The sequence below is a fragment of the Panulirus ornatus genome, chromosome 37, assembly GCF_036320965.1.
Source record: "Panulirus ornatus isolate Po-2019 chromosome 37, ASM3632096v1, whole genome shotgun sequence".
Lineage (NCBI taxonomy): Eukaryota > Metazoa > Arthropoda > Malacostraca > Decapoda > Palinuridae > Panulirus > Panulirus ornatus.
In genome coordinates, this window is record NC_092260.1 from 29842533 (window position 1) to 29868698 (window position 26166).

Genomic DNA, 26166 nt, shown 5'->3' on the forward strand with positions numbered 1-26166 from the left:
TAAGGTAAGGAAGACCAGTGGTCTGTGGGCAGCAGTGGAAACAAGAGGGCATCCCGTAGACCTGTGATCAGGTAGCATTTCAGCTTGCGCTGACTCTGGAAGGGGTATGGTCGTCACACACACGTTTGGCAAATCTTATCTTCTCGTGTTGCTAGACTTCCCAGCCATCAACAGGAGGTAAACATATTGACAACTTGTGCCATGTACGTCAACGTACGGCTTACTATGACGTAATAGATTCATCAGGTCTCAGCTAACTCAGGTTCTTGAGTCATGACGGGCCAGGCTCTGACTGTTACATATTTAGTATCTCTAGTATGATAACGACACGTCTTCTTCCTCAAACTTTCATTTTTTTCCTCTCGATTATTTTACTTCCGGAGGCTGGAGATAAAGCCATAGAAATTTCTATTGGTTACTCATTGTGGGAAAACCTCTCCCAAATTGTTGAAATTTGGGAGAGGTTTGTTGGAGGGCTGGTGGGAGTGTGGCGAGGAATACAAAGCTAGGAGGAGGAGAGCGACAGGTCCTGCCTGGCGGTCAACCCAGGTGCTCAGCATGATCAGTGTCGCTCCATTGTTTACAAGTGGTTGGCTGGTGATTAAGACACCAAAACATCTCGTTTGTTGATTGAAGGGAAAGGTTGATAGTGACCAGTGTTATGATTCATGCTGATGGTGATCTAAAGTAAATTAATGACGTGTGCCACTGAAGAAGCAGTGTCGTAACATTACACGAATCTCGGGATGCTATTGAAAGTTACCTTCAGAATACATGTATCTTGGCACAATCATCCACACAGTTGGAGAATCTTAATCTGCACAATTTTGAATTATCTTTACTAATAACAATGGATGCTTAATATCCAAGGCTTATTATGTTCTTGTGATACAACATTACTGTCACTTGAAGGAAATATGTGGGTATGCCTCACCTCTGCTCAAAAGACCTCATAACAATATAAAAACGATCACACTTTATAACACCAGACGAAAGGCAAGTTAGAATAATTCCTAGCATTAAATGTTAAAGATTCAGACCGAACAGGTACACTTTCCCTAACAAGCAAGGCAGGTAACGAGAGACATCAGGAAGTTTAGAGGAGGAACCTACCGGCATTATGATCTTGTACACCTGGCGCTGAGTGCTGGACCCACTGTTGTTGGCAGACATTTCGGACGAGTTCCACGTCTCGTTGTAAAGATTCCACGTCACATTTTCCTGTACCGTCAGGATAGCCTCGCTCACAAGGCCTTCACCAAGCACTGCCTCATTCCTGGAGCCATCGCCAACCAGGAACTCAGTTCCCGCACCCTCAGAGTGGAGCAGGTCACTGGGGACGAGCGTGGGTGAGGTAAGGTTCCAGTCGTCCATTTTGTCCACGATTTATTTACCTGAGCGTCGCAGGAGAGGTGTTCAAACTCCCGGTTGTTTGTCTTCGTACGCCGGGCTTAGGTCAATCAAGATCCTGTCCATTAACCATTTCTGCTGTTACGTAGATTAGCTTTCAAAACACTTCATTTCACGATTCATATTATCTTTTTTGAAATTTTGTCATTATTCCTCACTGAGAGCATAGTCTGGATTATTTTCTAAATGATCGTAATGATTGTTTTAAAGCCAGATCATCAGCGACCACACCCTTCACGTCACAGTGAGTCTTCACATCATCACGGTACTGCAGGTCAGACTGTCCTGTGCCAGCACCGTCCGTCACTCACTCACTCTGGAAAGAAAACCATCAAATTAGAGTACTTGATCGTTGACCATTACGTTCACACCACATCACAAATACCTTGACCATTGCCTTCACCGTCAACACAACATACATAAACAGCTGGCAAACCCAAGACAAACCTCGTTCTATGATTTCTCTAAACCATCATCTTGATGTGATACACACCACCTCAGTCAGAATTGCTGGTCTTACCAATCTTGTCTCGTAAATATAAGCCACCGGGCTGGACCATAAAACTTTATGCTACATCTACCAGGTTTGTATGTTCTATGAAGGTGCGCGTTCATATGCACTTTATTCGTATATATATATATATATATATATATATATATATATATATATATATATATATATATATATATATATATATATATATATATATATATATATATATATATATATATGTAAATGAAAGCAGTTAAAACAGACCGTTCAGTGTCACAATATCCGAGCTGCCGTGGATCAAGGTCTGTTTTTCTTATCACACAACCGCTTCCATTTCTTTTCATGTTTACATCGGTTAATTCTCCACATGTTACTCGCTCCCACAGGCCTTCCTCTGACGACCCATCTGCCGTCTCCTGAAGACTTGCCACAAGGGCCCGCATCAAAGACGCACCTTCAGGTCGAGCCCTTCTTGGCTTTTGATCTTTACAAGACACTCCCTGTGGGAGGCAGCAGAAGCAGCAGTCAAGGATTCTCCAGAGTCTCCTGCGGCTCTTTGCCCCTTCACCAGTGGGGAACTACTACCCAGCCAAAATTCAACTCAGTCAGGGACCTCGCCAGCCACGGACGATCTCAACCCACGTTCATCCTGGAGGAACCACTCACCCGTGAACCATCCTATTCGGGAACCACCTTAACCCACTGTTATCTTTGCAGGATGGCCTCAGCGAGGAACCAACTCAGGTAGAGGAAGGGCCAATCATTCCTGGGGATCATACGTATTAGCGGTCTTGCCCAGTTCGGTAAAAAGCCTCCTCAGGGAAGACTGCTCTTGACAGGGATGATCTTTGCCAAGGTTTGTCGTAAGCAAGAGCTATCAAAGGACCACTTAGATTATAAGACCCAAGTACCAATAAAGGACCAATCAACTAAGACCCAAGGACCATCAAATGACCACTCAAATAAGAGACTACCAAAGCTGAGAGCCAATCCAACCAGTAACTATCGGAATCAAGTACCCAGATAGGGTAACAGCAGCCGGGGGACACGGAGCCTTGCAAATTCTTTTACGAATGAAATATGGAAGAGTCTTTAACTAATTATACGACAGGTCAGTGTCCGTCAGTTTCACATCTTGAGGATCAATGAATGTGTAAAATGTGGGAACGACTACCAAACACAAGCGTGAGTTCCCGACTCCGTTCCTGCAGCTAGACTCTTCCTCCCCAGATTGAGATGATAATATAGAACCGTAGCATCTAACGTTGATACATTTCAACACTACATATGTGCATATGTGAGAATCTCCGATAAGAATTTACTTCTTTCGTGAAGGCTCACGTATTTCTGAAAATACTATTTATATCGAACAAAAGAAATATTCCTGGAGACGCCTCTGAAACCCTCAACACAAGAAGTCTGCCACGTCTAACTTGTCACAGATGAAGTGTTGACATGTCAGTATATCCCTCACTCTCTTTGAGAAATATTCACAAGTGAGTGATATGCCTGCAACTCCAAGTCCTGCCTCTTTAAGGCAACCGCATATCCGTTCACCAAACGTGCAAACTCAGGTCTTATGAGTCAAAAGTTGTCATGATCATGACGGCCATAAAAGCAATTGGGCCAAACAAGCTCATAAAAAACAAAAATATTTCGTCAGTGAATGTGTGAGTCAGGCGGGCAATTTGGTGCCAGCTTCCTAGCAGGTGTGTGGCCTTTGATCTCTGGTCAGTCACAAACTCCTCTAATGGGATAATCCTGAGAGAGAGAGAGAGAGAGAGAGAGAGAGAGAGAGAGAGAGAGAGAGAGAGAGAGAGAGAGAGAGAGAGAGAGAGAGAGAGAGAGAGAGAAGGAAGTGTGACTGAGAATGTGTGTGCGACTGTTCATGAGTGTGAGAGAGTAAGTTAGCGTGTAAGATCTGGTCTTCTGATTCACCAAACTGTGTCTGGGATGGATGACGATGATATTGACAGTCATATATCCAGTCACCAAATTTTTCTTGCGAGTTTTTCCTCTGTATCCTGTACAACGGTCGGTATACATCCTGTATCCGCAGGGCTTCCTGATAATGATTGTCCAGCGAAACATTGCAAACTGCTTTTCTACCAGTCATGTTTACGTCTTCCATGAGATTCTCTTCATCTGAAGCTTCGGCACGTATGAATACGTCACAACCACCAGACGTCACACTGAAGTACAAGCTCGTTATTGTGATTGTTGAGGATACGCCACACCTGCAGGACCAATGGTGAAGGGTATCCTGCGAGCGCTCCATCCTAGGATGGTGGAAATCCCGCGGGATCTTCCCTCGAAACTCTTGCTTAACGCCAAGGAAGGTTCCTGCACCGGAGACATACACACACCATACACACTCTAGGAACTACCACCGTGCTTCAGTGACGTACCGCCATGCTTCAGGGACGTACCACCGTGCTTCAGTGACGTACCACCGTGCTTCAGGGACGTACCACCGTGCTTCATGGACGTACCGCCGTGCTTCAGGGATGTACCGCCGTGCTTCAGTGACGTACCGCCATGCTTCAGGGACGTACCACCGTGCTTCAGTGACGTACCACCGTGCTTCAGGGACGTACCACCGTGCTTCATGGACGTACCGCCGTGCTTCAGGGACGTACCGCCGTACTTCAGGGACGTACCACCGTGCTTCAGTGAGTTGAATCTGTACGGTGCGTCACATGGAGGAACTTCTGCCTTGATACAGACACACTCTTGCGTCTCTGTGACCTGTCGTCTCGCATGACTAGAATACTACGGCTCTTTAATCTCACCCTTCCTGAAATTGGCCGAGCTGGAACTTGGCAGTCCTCAAAGTCTGCAGTATTTTGCCTTGTAAAGTTCTCGATTTCTGAGATTCTAAAATGTCGGGGACGGATTTTTCTTTTCTTTTGCTGCATTTGATGTCATCATAGCTGTTGCATTTCTCAAGTCTAGAGCAACAGTTTCTTTTTGTGCCAGTGTTCCCACGGACGCGCGGGTAGCAAGCAGTACCTCCATGTGTTACAAGGTCTTCTCTTAAATGAAATATGCAGATGTCGAACCTTTGACCTGCTGGTCCCCGTTGTCTCGTATTACCGTTCTTTCTCTTTCCAAATGTATTTCTAGTTCACTTGTCGTGCCATTCAAAGTCATCGGGATGGTCGTTCGGAGGCCTCCAGCCTTTGTGTGTAGTTAAACTGATCGTTATGCACGAAAGGAGGGGTCGACTGTGACACCGGATGGAAAGGTGAAGCAGGGCAGCCAAGGGATACAAGGAATTAGAAGGGAGGAAATATGAACGGTAGAGCGAGTGTGTAGGAGGATGGCAGAGTCAGTGGGCAGATAGATGGCAGAGTGAGTAGGTGGATAGATGGCAGAGTGAGTGGGTGGATGGAAAGTAGGATGGAAGGATGAATGGCAGAGTGAGGGAGGGTCTCAAAAGAAGGGGTGAGGATGGAAGATAGTGGGAGGCAGTGGATGGAAGAGGTTGAGGTGGGAAGACATGGATAGATGTTGATGGAAAAGACAGAAGAGAAAGATTGTGAAGTGAAGAGAAAACTTTGTATGAAGTTCTCAAGAACTAGTCAATATATGTATCATTAGCTCTGTCCCGATTACCATGGCGCGGATCAAGTACATACAGACAGGTGTGATGCATGGAAAGTAGTGCTGTAGGGTTGGGTCACCAGTACCGAGCCATCTGTTATATACGACGCTGTTATGTGATAAAACATTTTTTGTAGGACGTCATGGACCAGTTACGGTGAAATGATGATCATTAGGAGGAGGGAGAAGTGTAAGATTGGGAACAGTATTAATATCTCAAAATTAAGAAAGGACAGCTTGAACTTTCACGAAACCACGCTGTTATAACGAATAGGAAGTTTATGAAAGGTATGGATTAACGTCAAGGTAGGCTTCTACGAGAGAAAAAACATGACAATAATTAAATAGATTTTGTCATTATCATGAATAGATAGATGCTGGACGATGTCGGGACTTTTTCACAGCGTCTGACTGGTGCGTGTGATGACATGAGTGTATGAAATAGATTCTTGGGTGTCGCGAATTCGTCGCGATTTAGTGTGGACGAGAATTGAAAGTGGATGTTACCGGTTATATTGTCTGCTTGTGTGAGTGAGTGCCTGTGCCAGCTGTGTTCTGTGAATGTGCGAATATCGGCACTGTTCTGAGAGTGTATGAGTCCAAATATCCTCATTGTTCTGTGAGTGTATTCTGGCTTGAAACTATTACCGATGGATCACTTGACGTTGGCTAAAAGCTTCTTGCATTCACAACATTCAATTTATCTCCGTCAGCGTCGGGCGAGGTTCTCGGGCGGCAGACGAAGCCTCGGCATCTGGTCTTGGGTCACCACTGATGTTAACAACTTTCGTGGTAATGGAGAACATTTTGTCCTTATATTCCAGATCACACACTTGAGAAATGACGGTGGAACTGGTTTCGTCTTGCCATGGGACATACGTAACTTACAGCACTCAAGCTTTGCTGACAACAAAGACAATAATTCGATACTTTTGATTAGTACAAACGCTTGCGCTCGGCCATTGTCCCTCTGCTTTTTACCTGGGCAGTGGACAATTTTGTATTGGTTTTGGTGGCTCGAAAGCGCAAACAAGATAATGCTTGGTATGATTTGCTTTGACCGTGATAGAATTATGGATACAAAAGTTATGATACTTTTTCCATAGTTTACAACACATTTAATACCAGTCAAAATCATTTGTTACACCATATGCTTACTTTTGATCTTATAACTTATTCCAGGACAAATGAATACGGGCAATGATTTGTTATCTTTTAATTCTTAATTTTTCTATTGCTGTCGTTTTAAATTACGAATCGAGTCTGCTTCTGATGGAGGTGGGGATCGTGGAACAGATAACCGTTCGGAAAAAACAAAACAGCTAATGGAGGAGCAGCTAAGCCAGGGGGAGGAGCCGCCTCACAAGGCTCACACTTCCTCAGGCTTTTCATAATTCGTCAGGAGTGTGAGTCTCCCGCCTTGAACCGGCAGGTGTGGTATGAAGAGGCTTTCCACTGTCTGGGTTCTTGTTTATAAAGCTCAGTTTACAAGAACAAAAAGTGACCAGAAGAATGTCAGTAAAGTCAATGCCTCGTCTGGTGTTGTATCTAGCGTGGAACTCCTGACAGGAGAGATGAGTCCATCTGTCAGGGCGACGGCTGGGCTGGTCTGCTCCGCCCAGATAGGTGACCACTGCAAGAGGGAGTGGTGTAAGAGGCTGGGAGGAGGGAGAAGGGGACAGCGAGAGAGGGAGTGACTGGAGAGATGAAGAGGGAGTGCTTGGAGGAGGGAAAAGGGATGGCTTGGAGACACGGGGGAGGGTGAGAGGGGAGTGCTCGGAGATGTAGGAGGAGGAGACTGCAGAGTGCTTGGAAGACACCTACACATTGATCAACCACGTCCATGGAGAGGATGAACACCTAGAATCGACTATGGGCCGACTGCTCAACCCAGAATTCGAACTCATGCAGGCGCGACCCCGGGCGGGTCTGTGTTGACTCACAGTCAGTAACGCTAACCAATAACAGCTAACCATGGAGGTCTGTGTGTGTGTGTGTGTGTGTGTGTACCCTTTCATGACAATCTGCCACATGGGAAATACAGTTCCCCTCAGCGAGTCGAGGTTGTCTGTCGTTATATTTCAAGCAGTAGGATGGTCACGTTCTCCTCACATGTCGCGCCAGAAGGCTCCTCTAATCCCTCCTCTTGCCTTTGACGCCTCCTGCTGTGTCACCCCAGTAAAGGCTGTACAACAGGATCCTGCTCACCATCAGGGAAACAGTTTTTCCCTGCCTCCTGTGCCTGCAGACCAGGGCAGGACGCGTGGGAGAGGCTCACACGAGAGGTGGAACGTAATTGGGGATTTGATCTGACAAGTTCAGGGTCGCTGAGGGAGCAGTAGCAGCACTACAACCACAACAGCAGCAGCACCAGCAGCAGCACCAAGAGCATCAGGAATGGGTGAAGCAGCAGCAGTGGGATCAGGAGTGACCTACTGACCATCTGGCAGGTGAATATGGCTCTAAAGAAGAAGCATTTCTTGTGAGCTCAAAGCTAGGAGGTGGGAGGCGAGCCACACGACATGGGTATGTCTACTCCAGGGAGGGAACTGTGTTGTGCCTCCTCCTGATTAGATGTAGTAGCTCTACTTCGTTGCTCTGTTGATGTGAGCATACTGATGTGTGTGAGTGTACATGTGTTTACGTTGGAGGTATAGTACTCGCATGCTGTAAGACGGCTAATGTACGCTCCTCGTCATCATGTATCACGAAACACCTGGTTCTTCAGTTCTTTGGTTACATAAGACATCACAGTGAGGAGTTAAACAGGAAAATCTAACACGCAGTTCATGTTTCCACGTGTGTGTGAGCACGTCTGACACCTTCATGACCGACATGAGTCTGCCATGAGTAAGGTGGAGGCTGCAGACACATGGGCTTAATGTTTTGCTTTGATGATCAAAACTGAATCATCTGGTAATTGTCCCATCGAGGACATGAAATTAAGTTGACACATCGTCCAGTGTTGTTTATTTAATGGAAGACGCATTTAAGCCTCTTATTTAATCAATATCTGATATAGAGTCAAAGGGATTACTATATAGTTTCCCCGGATCGTTGTTATTGTTAATCATATGCTCAAGCATATCCGTGTCGTGGTTTACAATAATCATTTTACAATTCCTATGTCGATGGCAGGATATTGCTGACGTGATAATGAGGTTCAGGTATAACCTGGGTCACATCTACAACTTACAGTTTAGACATATATTTGTCCTGCAGTATGGAAGCCCCACTATCATAGCTCACTGAGATAAATTTGTTGTTGGTTATCACGGTTCTCGTCAGCTATGTGTACACAAAGTCAACTTTCACGCCATATTGGTCACCTGCACAACACCAAAATTGACTACAACAGCCAACATTCACAACATCAGGTTAGACGGCATCTCAAGACATAATCAGGTATAAACATAGGTTTTCTTTTCATAATGTCAGCAGATGAGGTCAGATACCTTATACGCAAGTAAAGACGAGACTTGCCTGAAGTAGAGAGAGAGAGAGAGAGAGAGAGAGAGAGAGAGAGAGAGAGAGAGAGAGAGAGAGAGAGAGAGAGAGAGAGAGAGAGAGAGAGAGAGAGAGAGAGAGAGAGAGAGAGAGTTGCACTTAACTTACGTTTTCCCTCAGGTTTTAATGTATGAAAGGTACCTATTACCCTGAATCCTCCAAATGGGCTTGTGTTATCGCAGTTATCGGCAGCGGTAAGATATAAATCTTGGAAAATTACTCTCAAGATCATAACAGAAGAGTTATTGTGAGGCAAACCATTACGACTCAGTCGAGATAACCTGACCTGACAGCATTCTTATTAGAATATCGTTCAAAATCGTTCTGTTTCTGACTCCCACGTGTACTGCTGCCTTATGGAAGAAAACAACAGTATGGGAGGAAGACTGATACAGAAGGTATGGCAAGGAGGAACAAAGAGAAAGATCCACTAAAGTATCAGTGTTGTTTACAGGAAATCTGTCAAACTTGGCCAAGATGATCAGGGTGCACGTGTCTCACTTTCTTGGTCACAACGGTACGACCCTTCAGCATGACGGTACGACCCTTCAGCATGACGGAATGATCCTTCAGCACGACGGTACGACCCTTCAGCATGACGGTACGACCCTTCAGCATGACGGTACGACCCTTCAGCATGACGGAATGATCCTTCAGCACGACGGTACGACCCTTCAGCATGACGGTACGACCCTTCAGCACGACGGTACGACCCTTCAGCACAAGGTACGATGCTTAAGCACGACGGTACGACCCTTGGACATAACTGGGTATAATGGTCTAGCCTTTGACTTGACTTGAGTTCGTTAAGGGTCGTACCATCGTGTCCATGGGGTTAAGATAACAAGGATACAGTGTTGTGTTTATGAGGATCATGAGGTGAATGAGGCCAGGGGTCATATCCTGACGTCACAGCTTACCACGAAGGTCATTACACGCCTCTGCTGGAATGCAATGGTTTTTCAACTGTCCAGCTGGAGCGATATGATAGTCAGTCTATAACAGGCGGTAGTAGATAGGAAAGCAGCTAAATCTCTCTAACATGGGAGAAAAGTATATCTATAAAGTTTAGGATACAGGTGGGTGCAGTCAACCACTGTACTACAGGCGGGTTCAGTCATCCACTGCAATATGGGCTGGTACAGTCAGGTTTCAGCTGTGACGTCATGCACACCGCATCACGAACTAATATCAAACTTTTTCAAGTTCACAGAAATATATTGCTTGCAAAAGTTTTCCTACAATATATCACCATCACAAGCTTTCATAAAATATGGAAATTCTTGACTGCTGGACGACATGTGTCTGTGGCGATTTTCAGGGCAAAGCGAGACTAGTAACATTTTGAGCTTTGATGTATGAATGTGAATACCACAATATAACGATGAGAGAACTAAGACTTTACCGTCTGGAAAAAGAACTTTGATTAGAAGATTAAAACGTTGCAGAAATGATTACACATGTGTGGTCGCCTCTCCCCTACCTCCATGACTCTAAACCTTCCCACACTTATGTGGTCGCCTCTCCCAGATGTTCCTCAAGCGCCTTCGTAACGTTGCAGTATAGAGCTGCGTCAACACTGCTCAACGTCTTAACTAATTTCAATCAGACTCTCAGCCGTACATTGCATTCCCGGCCACCAAATCTCGCTCCTGATTTTTCTCTTCCTTCGTTCTCATAGTTTCGATCATTACCATTAATCATCAGACGGTCGTGTAACTAGACAAACTGTAATCTAATCGTCTGGATGGTCTTGTATCATACACGTCTCCTGTTATGTTATTCCTTATCAGAAATATATTGGAATAATTGTAATCTCCTCCATTACCTAAACCTGTGGCACGTTGACTCACGGCCACCATTGTGCTGGCGGGAATTATTGGAGTATCAGAACCACTGTTAAACAGCTTTCGAAATCATTCCAACACCATTCACCCGTAGGAACCCATTCTTCCCTGATATTCCTCTTTCAACTCATTCAGCTGCGCCTTATCCAGTACACTTTACTTAACATATTAGATTTTTCCCTGATAACAACTTCCTCAAATACTCTCATAGGCTCACTGAGATATCATCCTTCATCTCGTCCTCCCTCGCATTAACTCGAGCGTAAGCAACAATGAAACTCACATTTGACCTTCCCAGTTAATGACATCCTATTGACAACCTGAAATATCAGAGACTCACAGGCGGTCATCTTGTCTCACCACTCCTCTCTCAGCAGCAGCAGCAGCAGCAGCAGCCTCTGTCCATCCAGCCCTGGTCCTCACCTCTGCTCCTCTCTAGTCTAAACAAAAGACGTCGCTCTCCTCGTCTTAACAGATTCACACTGCCATTCACGTTCTTTCTCTTCTTCAGTTCTTCAAGTTAAAGTTTCACCAACTGTTCTGCACGTAAAAGGAAATGTTCATAAAATTCTCAAGCACTGAAGAGAAGAAATGTTGACGGAAACAAAGATGTTTGGATGAATGAATGAAATGAACTTAAGAGGCAAAAGAGTTGAGGCTAAACAGTTGCCAGCAAGCCTTGCAGTAGTAATGACTAACGTGAAAAAAAGCTAATAGGATACTTCAATTTTGACGAAGATTAACGACGAAAAACAAGGGCACCAATTTCCAATATGCAAATTAACTTCCATCAACAAGCCTGTCTAGGGGGAGGGGCAGGCAGTGTTGTCATCATCAGGCGCAACACACTCCTATCGTTGTCATCATCGGCAACACTGTAGCCCAGCGTGTCGTCGTGTGCAGCAGCAGCAGCAGCAGCAGCAGCAGCAGCAGCAGCAGCAGTAGTAATCAATCCTACAGTAACTATGTCGATGCTGGAAGGCCGGAACTCACTGGAGCGTTCCAGATTACGACGCTTGTTGACGAAAAAGCCGGAGTGACACCTTCCTTCCCCTGGATGACTCGAGGGACACATCTTGCCTCTGATGTTGATGTAAATATTTATTCTAGGTGAGGTTATTCATGTTTCCACGAACATCCCACAACGTTATGGTGGAGTCTTGTACCAGTGTTGTATGAGGCATATTATGTGATGCATCTTTCTCATTACCCATGTGTCCAGGAGTCACGATATGTGAGTTGTGTTCCCTATACACTTCATATTTATATCATCACTTCGTATCTACCTGTGTGATTCAAATTCATCTCAGCTGATTAGCTGAAAAGTTTTCGTGATGCTTCATTTTCAAGCGATTTCATCATCATCATCATCATCATCATCATCATCATCATCATCATCATCATTATTATCGTCATCTGGTTGATATCTAGCCTCTGCCTCCTCCACAGGGGTCTGCGTGCGTCCCTCACCAGCTGAGCGGTATCTACGAGCGAGTCATCCCTGCGGCTCCCATCATCCCGGACGATCCCCGGTGAAGATCCCACTGGTGGTGGGTCTGGCCCGGAGCTTCTCTATCCCGGGACCTCGGGATATTCCCGGCTCTCCCTGCCTAAGCCTCACACCGTTCACACCAACGCAACGGTTGACCATCTTTTTACAATCTTTTTATGGATGTGTTGTCTTCCATATGTCTGTGTGGCTGTCTTGGTTTTATTCATGAGTTTGGTCGTTGTGGTGGTGAGTGACAGACACGCCATGTTGTTACAACCCTTGAACAAGACGTTACCACCCTGAACACCCAAGCATGACCCTCGAATATGAGGTTCAGGTCAGGGCCAGCACATCATACCAGGGAGAAGTACCATTGTGTTCAGTGACCCTGACGTCGTGCAAACGGGAGCGAAAGTGTGGTATGTACGATATCGAAGTTACGTGTTCTGTTGCCACGACAAGTTACGTGTTCTACAGAAGCAAGTATTGTCTTGCGGTCGTGTCCCGTTACGTGTTCTATGGCAAGACTAGTTACGTGTCCAATAGCCACATCAAGTTACGTGTCCAGTATCCAAGTCTAAGCACGAGTCATATAGCCACGTATAGTTTACGTGTCCTAGAGCCAGTCTGGCGTCCTAGCAAAGACCTACATATAATGTTATCAACATGCACAGATCACCAGAGATATGAATCTCTTTCCACAGTCTTATCGTCCTCAGAAACACATCTCTGGTCCAGGAAATAGTCAGTGATGTCCATGTATCAGGGAGGATGTAGCGCCAGGTTTTAGGAAGGCACCGTCACTAGGGATTAAGGGGGACTGTACCTTGATGGTAGGAGGAAGGAGAACTAATTAAATGAAGAAGCACGCAGCTCAGAGAGCGCTCTAGGTCAATATCTTTACACTCCTTTCGTTACCAGAAGTGGTTTATTAATGCCAATAAAGGAGGGAATATTGCTTCGAAACAGTTGATGTGTAACATGGGAAACTGGGCGGGAAGATATTCTACAGAAGATGTTTGTCAGAGAGAAGGACCCGTATTATTCCCTCTCCCGCTGCTGGTGGCGGGTACGGCCTCCTGCGTACTTTAATAATTGGGCATTATATATTCATTACCATACTTCATGTTAATCATTATATTTACGCCTCGCCTTCCTGAATTATGTTTAGACGTACCATTGGGCTCGAGGCAAGACCATCTTTATAATGCTTGCTGAAAACTGTGAAAGTTTCAGAATTATTCTGATTTTAACTTACAGCGCATCAAACACTGTGATCACGTCAGAACCCTTACGAGGGATGGAAGGCGCAAGTGGCTCAGAAGACACTAATGAGTCCATGTATACATCTCTCTCAGTACAGGAATACTTGTATGGCTTTGCTCCTTTCGGGTTCCTTGCGTTAGTCAATATACGCGTTAGTTTAGCTTCGCTGGGGTGACGGTAGCACTATGCCTGACCGAACCCATGTCACCTCACACGACACGAAGTCTGTAGTGGCGTCATCACCACAGCCTTGTCCAATCAATGTCATCTTGTTTGCTTTCTGGTCCAGTTCGTGTGTAGTGAGAGTCCGGGGCAATAATGGTGGTGTGTGGGGAGGGGAGTCTGGTGTGTGGGTAGGGAGCCTGGAATGTGTGGTAGCGCTCAGTGTGTGACTGATCCCGGTCAGTGGGCAGGAGAGCATATGTGGCTAGGGGAGAATCTCTTGTGAGAGCCAAGATTTTTTGTTGTAAACTTTGTATGAGCGAGGGATGTATTGTATGTGCTTGGAATGCTGATGTATGAGCATGGGGATCTATCTTATGTGCGTGGGATGCTGATGTATGAGCATGGGTATGTGAGCGTAGGAGTCTCAGTGATGAGGGTAGGAATCTGTTTTGTGATCATGGACATCTTTTGTGTTGGCAAGGGAACCTGACGTATGGATGTGAGCACCTGAAGTGTGTGTATGTATGTATCAATGTATGTTGGTATTCATGAATACATGTATATATCTTTTGATAATATTAATGTCGTTCCCGGTATTCCTCGGTATTACTATAACATCCACACTTTCTTGGTAACCCCTCATCACGGAAATAGCTAAGTCTACCTCTAAGAAACTGGAAGTCCTGTTTAGTTGCCGATTTTTTTTCTGAACAGTTGCTCCGTTTATACAAGGGACTGATTCGTCCTTGTGTGGAGTACTGCACTCACATCTTGGGTGGTTCCAGCTCTACACCCTTGCTTGACTGAGTCGAAAGTGATCAGGCTTCTTATAATCTCTCCCAAGCTAACTTCAAAACTTGGCTCGCTTTCCCTACGCCACAATATTGGTTCACTTTCCCTTTTCTTTAATTATAGATATAACTTTGATTTTTTGCTCCCGAGAGCTGGCTGCTTGTGTGCCCCCTACCACTAGCCACAAGTTGCTGCGTCACATGGTAACTGTGTGGCTGTTGTCAACTCAAGGGTGGACCGTTTTGCCAGCTATTTCTTTCGTTACACCTCGAAGCTTTGGAACTCTCCCTCATGTCTTTCCGAAATTTATGACCTGACGCATTTTAAAAGACAGGGTTTTCACTTCCTCCAAAGTTCGTAAATACTGTCCCTAGTCTCGTCTTTTTCTCTTTCGTAATCCTTTCTGTATTTTGCTTAAGGCCCGGACTTGATATGGACTTTTGTTCGTGGCGGGAGTCTCCAACGTAAATAGAAAAATACTGTTCCTGTTGTATTATCTTTGCTGATGACCCAATCCCATTTCCATCGTGGGCACTTCCTCCCCCGTCCCATTTTTCCCTCAACTTTTTCATTCCTTTTTCTGTCCTTACTACCTTCATTGTCGTCCTGTCCTAGGAATCTCTCCCATCTTCACTCCACGTTCTCTCTATCCTATTAACGTCCTTCTCTCAAAAGATTTTCCCCTCCCATCCCTCCTCCCCTTCCTTATGCCTTATCACTATCTTCCCCTCTTCTCCTCTCCTACACCGCCCCTCTGGAAGGAGCTGCCAGATATAAGAAGGTAATTACGTGAGCTTCATGTTATAATTAGTTGGTGTCAGGACCCGTTAGTTGCCTGGGTCGTCACCGGCTGACAACAGTGGACATGAGCTGGGGTCAGAGGGTGTTGGCTGCACTGCCCAGCATATTGATGTTGGCAGGAGGTGCTGGAGACACTGAACAGCATGTATATCCATTGTTGTTGTTGTTGTTGTTGTTGTTGTTTGGAGTTGACTGAGTTGTTTTATGATAAAAGTGAAAGGTCACGATAAACAGCCTCTGTCCTGCAGGTCTCGGTATGAAGCCTCTAATCAAACATTCCATAAACTTATTCCTGGTGGAGCAGGCGGTTCCCTCAAAGCAGCATGTCCGGCACAGTAGCCTGGGGTAGTGCTGGAGGGCAGGGAAGGCTCGGTAAACAGGATGAGCTGCGAGAGGTAAACATCTTCCAGGCCGGCTGGTATGCTACAGTTATCCGTCCAACATGACGAAGTAGCTTGCCTCGTCCTCCCCAGCACTTCCCTTCCTCCTGAACAGACCAGAAGCTGACTTCTTACTACAGACCAGAACCAGGTAGGAGAGGCGGTACGATAAGTCTTCCACCATGCGTGGGTTTGTCGTCATACGTTGATGACATACGAAATCGTACGTTATTTCCCTCAGTCTTATGACCTGTTGAGAGCATCATACAGTGTCGAAGTTCGTCGATACTTGTTACATTAAGAAGCCCCCGGGCTCTGTGTCCCACGTCAGCCATACAAGTGATGGAGGAACTGGAAGTCGAGCAGTTGCCCGGACCAAGCATGCCATACCTGTGCTACCCGCGAGTATATGTGACTATATTTTCGTCAATTCAAACATTTTCTAGATATCAACCAACTGTCAATCCATCAAAATTCTACCGAAATTTTCTCTCAACAATTTCGTAGAAGCTTTGCTAATTAGGTATTCATTCCGCCTGGGAGTGCTGTGATAAAGATAATCCTCAGATTATTCTCTCAACCAGCGAATGAAGCAGCGAGGCTCATCTGAGTAATTATCTCGCTGGCAGGAAATGCAGCTCAAAATTTCAGGTTAAATTCTGAAGGTAATGTGATCCAGATGTGATCTGTTGTGACTGTGGATCACAACATTATCTATTCTGGATTTCCTCAGTATTCACCTAACTGTAAGGTTTGCCTTGTGTATGTGTTTACGTACATGTGAATAGGTTTTAAGCCTATCTATATGAATGAATATAAGTGTACGTGTCAGGGTAAATGTGTATGTTAACGACCCATCAGGGTCACAAGTGTGCATCGGTCACTAACCATCCAGACCCACACCCGGCTCCCCAGCCAGTTATCATCCTCCTCCCGCAGCTTTCAAGTCTCTCCTTCCTCAGCCTCGTTGAGGTCGACCTTTGTCAGAACGAAAGGCAGACAACAAGAGATCACTAAGAATTTAGAGTTGATCTGCAGCGATTGTCACTCCTCATGCTCTGGGTCAGAATGAGTGCATGACTATATGGGAAAGACAGATAACAGAAGACCTGATGGTGTATACCGAAGTTATCTGTCGGAAAACAGAAACAGTATCTTATGTGTAGAGCCCTCCCATGTGGGTGAAAAATTTTCACCCACTGGAAAGTGTAGGATACACTCCGTTGTGAGGATTGTACCCTTTCCAGTGGGCGAGAACCATCCCCAGTGGAGCAATGCCAATCCAACAAGCAATCATCTCTCAAATCCTCCTATAACCCGTGGGCTCTGGGCGGACCATGTGATCCCCATCTCTCCTACAGCCGTGAGAAAGGATCGGATCGCTTATGTTAAGGAAACAGTGAAGACAAAACAGATGAACCGAAGGTGCGAATCATGGTGCTCTGATGTGGTATTCCTGGTGAACTGTGATCCACAATTAAGAAAGGATATCAAGAAAGATGAAACAATGATTTGCCACAAAATATTTGTGTGTGTGTGTGAGTGTGTGTGTGTGTGTGTGTGTGTGTGTGTGTGTGTGTGTGTGTGTGTGTGTGTGTGTGTGTATGTGTGTGTGTGTGTGTGTGTGTGTATGTGTGAGTGTGTGTGTGTGTGTGTGTGTGTGTGTGTGTGTGTGTGTGTGTGTGTGTGCGTGTGTGTGTGTGTGTGTGTGTGTGTGTGTGTGTGTGTGTGTGTGCGTGTGTGTGTGTGTGTGTGTGTGTGTGTGTGTGTGTGTGTGTGTGTGTGTGTGTGTGTGTGTGATACCTGTAGGCATATCAGCATAAATACTTGTAAACAAATATGTAACAAACTGTTCGGATGTAAATCGAAAGTTTCATCAACTGAACAGACTACAGATGACACGGAAGACTTTCGAAGTGACTGTTATAATATTGTAGGAAAAGATTTTATGGCTTGAGAACAGGAACACAAGAGGACCTGGCCAACACTGCAACCACCGGGTTGTAAGCCCCTGAGCCTCGGCCACATCATATAAACTTTTGGTACAATTCATAACTTGGAGTCAATTTCTCAGTCCACTGGTCCTCCTTCTCCTCCTCAGGCAAGACATGGTCTACCCATCGCGACCACGGTAGGAAGTAGACAGTCACCGAAGTTCCCGAGGCTAGCTGGTTCTCACGTCAGCAAGAGACATCAGTTCGCCTCACGTTGTTTCCATCCTGGAATTAACTCAATGGGAAAAGTGTCTGTCTCGGAAACTTGTTGATTCGAGTTACGTCTCAAGCAGGATCATCACAAGCACCCGTGTCAATATCACTCCAACTTCTAATTGCAGTTCCGACCAGCTAATTTAACCACTAATTTCTATTCCCTAACTTGCTACGATGGGTAACAGCTGCCTGAACCGTGTTAGAAGCCATTAGATGTGTGTATGTATGTGTGTATATTGAACCAATCTGGGTGTACTGGACCAATAAGAGCGTGTACTGGACCTTCGTGAGTACTGGGGCAATATGGGTGTGTACTGGACCATTCGGGTGTACTGAAGCAACATGGGTGTGTACTGGACCGTTCGGGTGTACTAGGGCAACATGGGTGTGTACTGGACCGTTCGGGTGTACTAGGGCAACATGGTTGTATACTGGACCGTTCGGATGTACTAGGGCAACATGGGTGTGGACTGGACCAGTCGCAAAAGAAAAGGACTACTCTTGAGTGGCAGGCATGTGTACAGTATGCTTGGTTCAGTCATTCCCACATCTTTATTTTCATCGAATTATTTTTCAATATGGCATTTAGTTAATCGTAAAATGTGTGATATAGTATTTTCTACATATTACTGCTAAGTGTTCAGTATATGACAGCCAAATGATACGTCGTAGAGTATAGTGTAAGTTAGAATAGTCGAGCGGAATATGACATGATGAGCCAAGGATGTCCATGGGATGTGGTATGTCACTTGTAAAGTTTGTTTCCAGAACAGAAAGTCAATTTCATCCGGCAATGTTGACTACAACGAGACAATTATAGCAATATATTAAGTCTGTCAACATTGCTCTGTAATACTGCAAGGAAGGCTTGCTAAACTCCCACGGAATATTAACCAATTCGGCTAAAATGCATAACCTGTTTCACCAGAATGTTGAGTTCAGGGAAATACTGAGAACAGTGTGGCAATATGTCTTGCTGTTTTATAGGTGACATCGTTCATCTTGGCGGCTTCCGACGGCGCTGGGAACCGACCTTCACCAGACAAGGTGTTCGAGATGACGAGGCCGGTGGGTGGGGCTCCTCTCTTGCTTGTGGCCGGCCAGTGGATGTGTCTCTTATGGTAAATAAAAGTGTAGTGGGATGATGGAATCGTAAGGGATAGGACAGAGAAGGTGAGGATAGAGAAGAATGCAGTTGATGACCGCTGCCCGAGTCAGCCTGGGTCAGTACGGTGATCCAGGATAGTACGTGATGAGGTGAAATATACCACGCTAATTTTTCGCCTGCGTCCTTCAGGTTCTCCTGAACGTGTCAGGAAAACAACCAAAAGAAAAGAGGAATCTAGTCACCCAGTCAACATATATTGATGTCTGACCTTTCTGTCTCCCCAACCATCACATAAATCTCGCCTGATACATCAGGTGGGAGATATTCCACAGTCCTCTCCACCGTCACCTCATGCCGTCAGAGATCGCTCGTCCCTAAGTTGTATTTCCACACCTTAGCCTCACTTAAAACACACGATCTCGTACATAACGCTACGGGAGCAGCCTCCTCCCAACCACTGTGAACAATATTGATTTTAAAACTATATTCTTGCGTTGATTTTTGTATTAGCGGAAAGCCTGTATCTTGCACATGACTCTCTCTCTCTCTCTCTCTCTCTCTCTCTCTCTCTCTCTCTCTCTCTCTCTCTCTCTCTCTCTCTCTCTCTGTCTTTCTTTCTTTCTCTCTCTCTTTCATTATAACAGTAATTCTGATATTACCTTAGTTAAGAAGTTTGAAGTGAGCATTTTATCTAGCAAGGTAGATTGCCTTTGACTGGAGAAGCAATACAACATGATGCACCTGACTGATAGCAACAGATGGTGTGCACAGCTGACGATGTGTATAGCCTTCACCTGCTCCTGTCGGGTCCTCATCCAATCACCCAACAGAGAGACGAGAGTCTGGTATTAGCCAGTCAGTTCGTTCTTCTGATCTAATCTGGTTCACTAGTTGATTGGCTTAACTTGCCAGCTGCCTAGTCTCTCCCCTCTCATGACACTTCGGTCGCCCTTTAATTGGCTCAACTTATCAACTGAACACTGACGTACACCAGAACACAGATACCAAGTATTCCGGCAAACATGACCAAACATGATTGATGAAAATACAAAAATATAAAGATAAGACGAAATGCGAAAACTTCAACGTATTCCAATATGGAGCCCATGGTATGGAACCCATGGTATGGAACCCATGGTATGGAACCCATGATATGGAACCGTGGTATGGAACCCATGATATGGGACCCATGGTATGGAGCCCATGATATGGAACCCATGCAGTGCAACCGTGGTATGGAGACCATAAACATGACCTGTAGCATGAACAAGAGCTGTATCACAAACAAAACTTGTACCATGAATAAGACCTGTATCATGAACAAAACCAGTAGCATGAACAAGACTTGCATCATGAACAATACCTGTGTCATGAACAAGATATGTAGCATGAGCGAGAGCCGTCATGAACAAGACCTGTATAACTGTGCAATATAAAGCAATTCAGTCCCGCCATGCCAAACAATGATCCTCATTAAATTAATAGATAAAATCTCGTCTGAAAATGCGTGTATATAGCTAACCCGTTCACTGTTAGTCTATTGCGCACATACAAGCACACACTTGCACATTGTGTACACACACACACACACACACACACACACACACACACTTCTATATTCATTCTAATTCATTTTAGTTGTATACTGCATATCTCTTTTTACACAGCAGAAGAGATTGTGTACGATGACTTTTAGATTTGAATCCATCAAATCATCTTTAAGGTCTGCTTTGAATGTGGTTCACTAAAGTTTGATAAAGTAATGCTCCAGAACTAAATATTTGGTTACCAAGGACATCAAAATTTTCTTTTAAATCTGATATTCATCTTAAGAATGACATCAAACATAATGTGGGTGGATGACAGTGTTTCATCGCAGTATACAAAGTCACGGTGGGCCGGGGCCAGGTCTGGTGGTCGGCTGTAGGGACATGGCATGGATATGTATCACAAAACCTTATATGCCATGACGAGGCTACCTGGTGGGGGACGGTGATGCTATCGTAAATCCCTAATGTATATAGACGGAGACAGGATAGTAAAGCAGAAGGCTCTTGTCCCACCCACCACACCACTATGGCCCATCAGTTGGCAGGGAAATACCTACAAAGGAGCAGCATGTAGTACAGACACAGAGTACAGAGAGCATAATGATATGAAACTTTCTGGGGAAAATGTGAGATGAAAATACATTCTGATAATATCCAGGCGACCACAGACTCTGGGCAGCAGGCGTTCTTAAGGCTAAAGTTTGCTCAAGTAATTGTACGTCAGGGGTGATGAAGCCCGTCATTTCCTCAGAGCTCTTTAAACCTCGAGTTATCATCATTATTTTCTCCATAATCAAGTGCTAACATGAGGTATGATAAGGCCACACCTGGGAGGACACAGGCCACAACTACGAGGACAAGGCTACAACTAGGAGGATAAGGCCGCAACTGGGAGGATATAGGCCACAATTGGGAGGATATGGGTCACGCCTATGAGGCTACGGCTGGGAGAATACAAGCCACAGTGGCAAGGATTCAGGTTACAACTGGACACATACATGGGGGACGCAAACTACATATCTTTATCTATAGCTATCTATCTATATATCAATGTATGTAGGCATATATGTATGTATGTATGTATTTATATATGTATCTATGTATGTATGTATGTAGTATGTATGTATGTATGTCTGTATGTATGTATAATGTATGTTTTCGTTCTTGATTAGATATCATATTTCAATTGTTTCCCAGGGCATCTTATGACCAGATTTTACGGCACACTGAAGTTTACTGTAAAAAGTATTTACATTTGATGTCAACATGGTATCAACATGGGGAGGGAAAAGCTGTTGCAGCTGCTTGTATTCTTAACCTTGTTTTTCTTGTTTCAAATTGTCTATCGAGAGTCCTCATGGCAGGTAGATAGCAGGTGCACTCAGAAAGAACAAAAAGACTGATCGCTGTTTCTAACTAAAAGAAAATCAAATGTGATTCCATTCTTTTACCTTCCTAGGTTCTAGTTAAAGTTGACACATACCACTGGCCCTTTCCTAACGGCACAATTTGCGTGTTTCAAGCAGTTTTACTACTTTTAACAACAAACTTTTCATAACGAAAGCTTCAATTACCTGTGCAAACATTCACAGCCGCAGAAGAAACAACACAAAAAAAAGAAAAACGCTTTGAGCTCACGGCGAGCAGCCTGTTAGATCTGATCTTTTTTACTGTGTGTTCCGGGAGCAGATTCCTGCCCGAGTGAAGTTGACTCCTCCACCCAATGAAGTACAGTTTCTAGCCAAAAGTAACCTCGGCAATAAGGAAAATGAGATGAAAATTAGGGAGTCGTTATAAGGAATGCATAGCAAATCTATCCGAAAAATTGGCACGACGGCCATGAAGAGCACAGGTAGGGTTGGAATCTTTTTAAAACTTTATTACAAATTAATGTTTTCTTGATACTTATGGCTGTGTAGACGCGGCGGGGGGAGTTGACAGACGCACGATAACTAACCCTCATACACAGTTGTCAATAATTCATCCATTTCCTTAGCAGAATAAAGATGCTGGCTGCTGGGATGAAATTTTCTAAGGAAAATATATAACTGTTGAGCAGGAAGGCTGTGCCGGCAAAATGAAGAGGGTAAGTGGCGGGGTGAGGTGCTTGGAACCACTGAACAATGTTAACAGCCGTCCACATTCTGATGGCTGGGGAAAGGAAGAGTGATAGTGGTGAGGGAGGGAGGGTGTCGTGACCAGTGAGAGAGAGAGAGAGAGAGAGAGAGAGAGAGAGAGAGAGAGAGAGAGAGAGAGAGAGAGAGGCTGGTGTGATGAGGGAGGTTACGGTTGACAGGGAGGGAGGTGGTGGTGGTTTTGAGGAGTGTGGTAGCCGGGAAAAAAGGGCGTGGCGGTGAGGAGTGAGGGTGTGGTTGCCAGGGTAAAAGGGCGTGATGGCGATGAGGAAAGGTGTGGTGGCCAGGGATGGAGTGAATAGTGGTAAGGGACGGTGTGGTAGCCAGGGAAGGAGGGAGTGCTGGTGGTTGTGTGGGAGGGTGTGGTAGCCAGGGAAGGAGGGAGTGCTGGTGGTTGTGAGGGCAGGGATGGTGCCAGAGGTGGGAGGGCGTTAGGGTGGTGAGGGAGGTGTAGTAGCTCTTCCCAGGAGCAAGCAGACCAGGATCTGCCAGCACATTCTGTAAGCAAGGAGCCAATGAAACTGTGCCTCTGTTCCACAAATTTCAAGTAAATTTGCCATGAATTTTTGCTTAAAAATGCGGCGTTTTGAATGTAAACTTTTGATGCCGGAAAAATATCCCTCCTCCTGCCTACCTGCCTGGCCTCATCTGAACCAACTCAAGTTTTACAGACTGCTTTACACGCTATCCAAATACAGGGACAAGACAGCCAGTATTTTCTTATCTGTCTTATCAGACGAGGAAGGAGGTGTGTTGGTCACTCAGGAAGAAAATGACTAGCTCCATCAGTCTCGCAAATTCTAAATTGTTTCCAAGACTTTGAAGACAGATGGCGTCTCCTTCCTTGAGAAATGTAAATTGTTGTCGTTGAAACATCGGCCAATCACGAGGCTGCTTCATGATGGTTGCTCATGACGTCTCGATAATGGAATTCTTTGACTGGTCTCCCAGTGATGGATGCCGTCGTTAAGAAAAAAGTAAAAAAGAGAATTGTTTCCTGTGTTGACGTTTTCAAACACTATTTGATTTTTAACTTGAGGTCATGGAAACCTGAGCAAAAATATGCTTCTAACTGCAGAGAAATCAAGTGATTTTACCAATACTTTCGCCGCAGTGAACTACCCCGCATGTTTTGGAGGACTGGCCATTACTGATAGATTAGAGGTCCTGGGAGGGTGTGGATTAAAGGATGGAGGGGGAGTGATTGGACAGGGATTGGAGAAGTCAACAGGGTGGAGGCGTACGGGGCAGAGTGGGTCCAGTATCTGGTCTCGGAGAAAAGAAAAAGGGAAAACCTGATGTGGCCGGAAAATTCTTCCCTTTTGTGCATTTCAGGAATGTGAGGCAGTCGGAAACACTGTACTTCTGATTAAGTTATAAGCTTCTTTGTTTATTTGTATACCAAAGATGACGATTATCATTCACATATTTGTTAGTTAAGGATGAGAGAGACACTTGCTGACGGCTCGTTCTTCATGTGCTTGATGTATGAGGGTGTTGGACTGCACTGCCACAGCCGTATGTTGAAGCAGGAACCTGAGGCAGCGTTATCCACACCTATGATAACTTTATTCCAGAAACTCACTCAGAAATTTTCATAAAAATCTTGAGTTATTTGGAAGGCGTGAGTGAGTGACACGTTCACATTTCAAGTAAATTCTTAAATCCTTGAGAAAACGTTTCTGACACTTACCATGGTTACCTACTTGCTTGTTTCTCTGTTGTTTGCGATGGTTAGCGACGTAGTTTGTGAGCGCAACAAATCATAAGACAGGCGATATATCTGTAACGCCGACAAGCAACATATCGAAACAAAGCAAGCAGTATGTCTGCAGCTAAACAAGTAATATCTTGGAAAAAAACAAATAAGATATCTGCATCAAAACAAGCAATATATCTGCACCAGATAAGCAATATATTGGAACAAAGCAAGGAGTGTGCCTGTATCAAAGCAAGACGTGTCAAACATGGAATATCCCACGCGGATCCAGTGCTCATGAAAGTTTCCACATTACCTGAGCTTGTGGAGGATGGCACGCTCCTCCCTACCTGACATCCAAGACGCAGGTGAACTAGTATGGCGGACGAGTTCGCTGGTTATCTTCGCTAGAGTTTTTATGAAGACTTTCTTATCTTTTCATCAACTGATTACGACCATACGACTGCGACCCTTGAGCCCGATGGAGCAAATTCAGACGTGGTCATAGAAAAGGCTAACGAGGTGGCCGGAGTCAGCACCGTCATGCTCAAGGTGTCGTACCTTTGTGCTTAAGTGATTCATCATGACAATATACACGGCACAAAAGCCTTAAGTGAAAACATTATGAGAAAGAAATGTCTTTCTCTCAGAACCGTAAAACCCGCCAGGGACACAGATGTAGAAACTGTTTGTCTGGTTTTGTAGTGTCTTCCTACATCGTGCTCCCGGCAGCAGAGGCCAGGAATAGCCTCAAATGGCATCATGAAGGTCCTCTTAACCTCATTCCAACGAGGCGGTGCTCTCTGGATCCGACTGATAATGAACCTACAAACTGTTTTTCATTTCTTTTTTATTTAATGGTCGAATGTCGTGAAAGAGTTGTGGTTGAGATCTATATCTGGACGACATTTGTTGGTACATCTCGACCACTTTTGTTGGTACAATATCTGGTCGCATCTGTCTGTACAACTTTGAGCAATCCCCTCTCAACTAGACACCATCTATCGGTGTTAATAGTAACTGATTCACTTATCATCATGGTACTCGGCCAACTCAGCTGTTCGTAGTTCCCATGAAACTGGTCGATGTGTGTGTGTGTGTGTGTGTGTGTGTGTGTGTGATAGTATGAGATGGCTATACCGCCTCAGCTAACAGAGTTATATCTACAGACTCTTCTGCCTCACAGGCAATAAATACACCTGATGTATGACGGAGAAAATCTGGTTGTTGAGTCTGACAACAACTCAGCTGATCAATCTTTAATGATGAAGCAAATAAATTAGATTCAGTATTGTTCCAAAACTTATATGTCGAGTATATCTCTTGCTAGATTAGGATAAGAAAGTAAATGACTGTTCTCAGCGTAGAATTGGATTTTCGTATGACTGAGGAAATGTTTGCTTGATACACAGGTAAATTAGAAAGAATCTTTTACTTTGTGATGAGAAAAAATAATTTGATTCCATCAAGACTCGAGAAAATGAATTGGATCTCCTTGCTGCCGGTGCTTAAGTTGGCGGCAGCGACTGATGCTTGAGATGATGGCAGTTTCTGAAGAAAAACAAAGTTCGCGTCTCTTTCTGGGTTCGGCAATGTGATAGGAAGGAAACGGTGCCTTGGGAAATGGAGTCGTATTCACTTGCTTGTGGGAGAACAGAGTAATTTTTGGAAAATGAAAAGAGGGGAATGGAGCTATCTCTACGTC

At 44.8% G+C, this 26166-nt stretch overlaps 1 protein-coding gene across 1 annotated transcript in view; it reads right to left on the bottom strand.

Moving 5' to 3' along the window:
- LOC139760674 (uncharacterized) overlaps nt 1–26166 on the bottom strand; it is a 60494-nt gene that overhangs the window by 23035 nt on the left and 11293 nt on the right. The window contains exon 2 of the mRNA XM_071684200.1: nt 1114–1726. Coding sequence (XP_071540301.1) covers nt 1114–1374 — 261 coding nt within the window. The 5' untranslated portion in view covers nt 1375–1726. The remainder of the gene's footprint in view (nt 1–1113; nt 1727–26166) is intronic.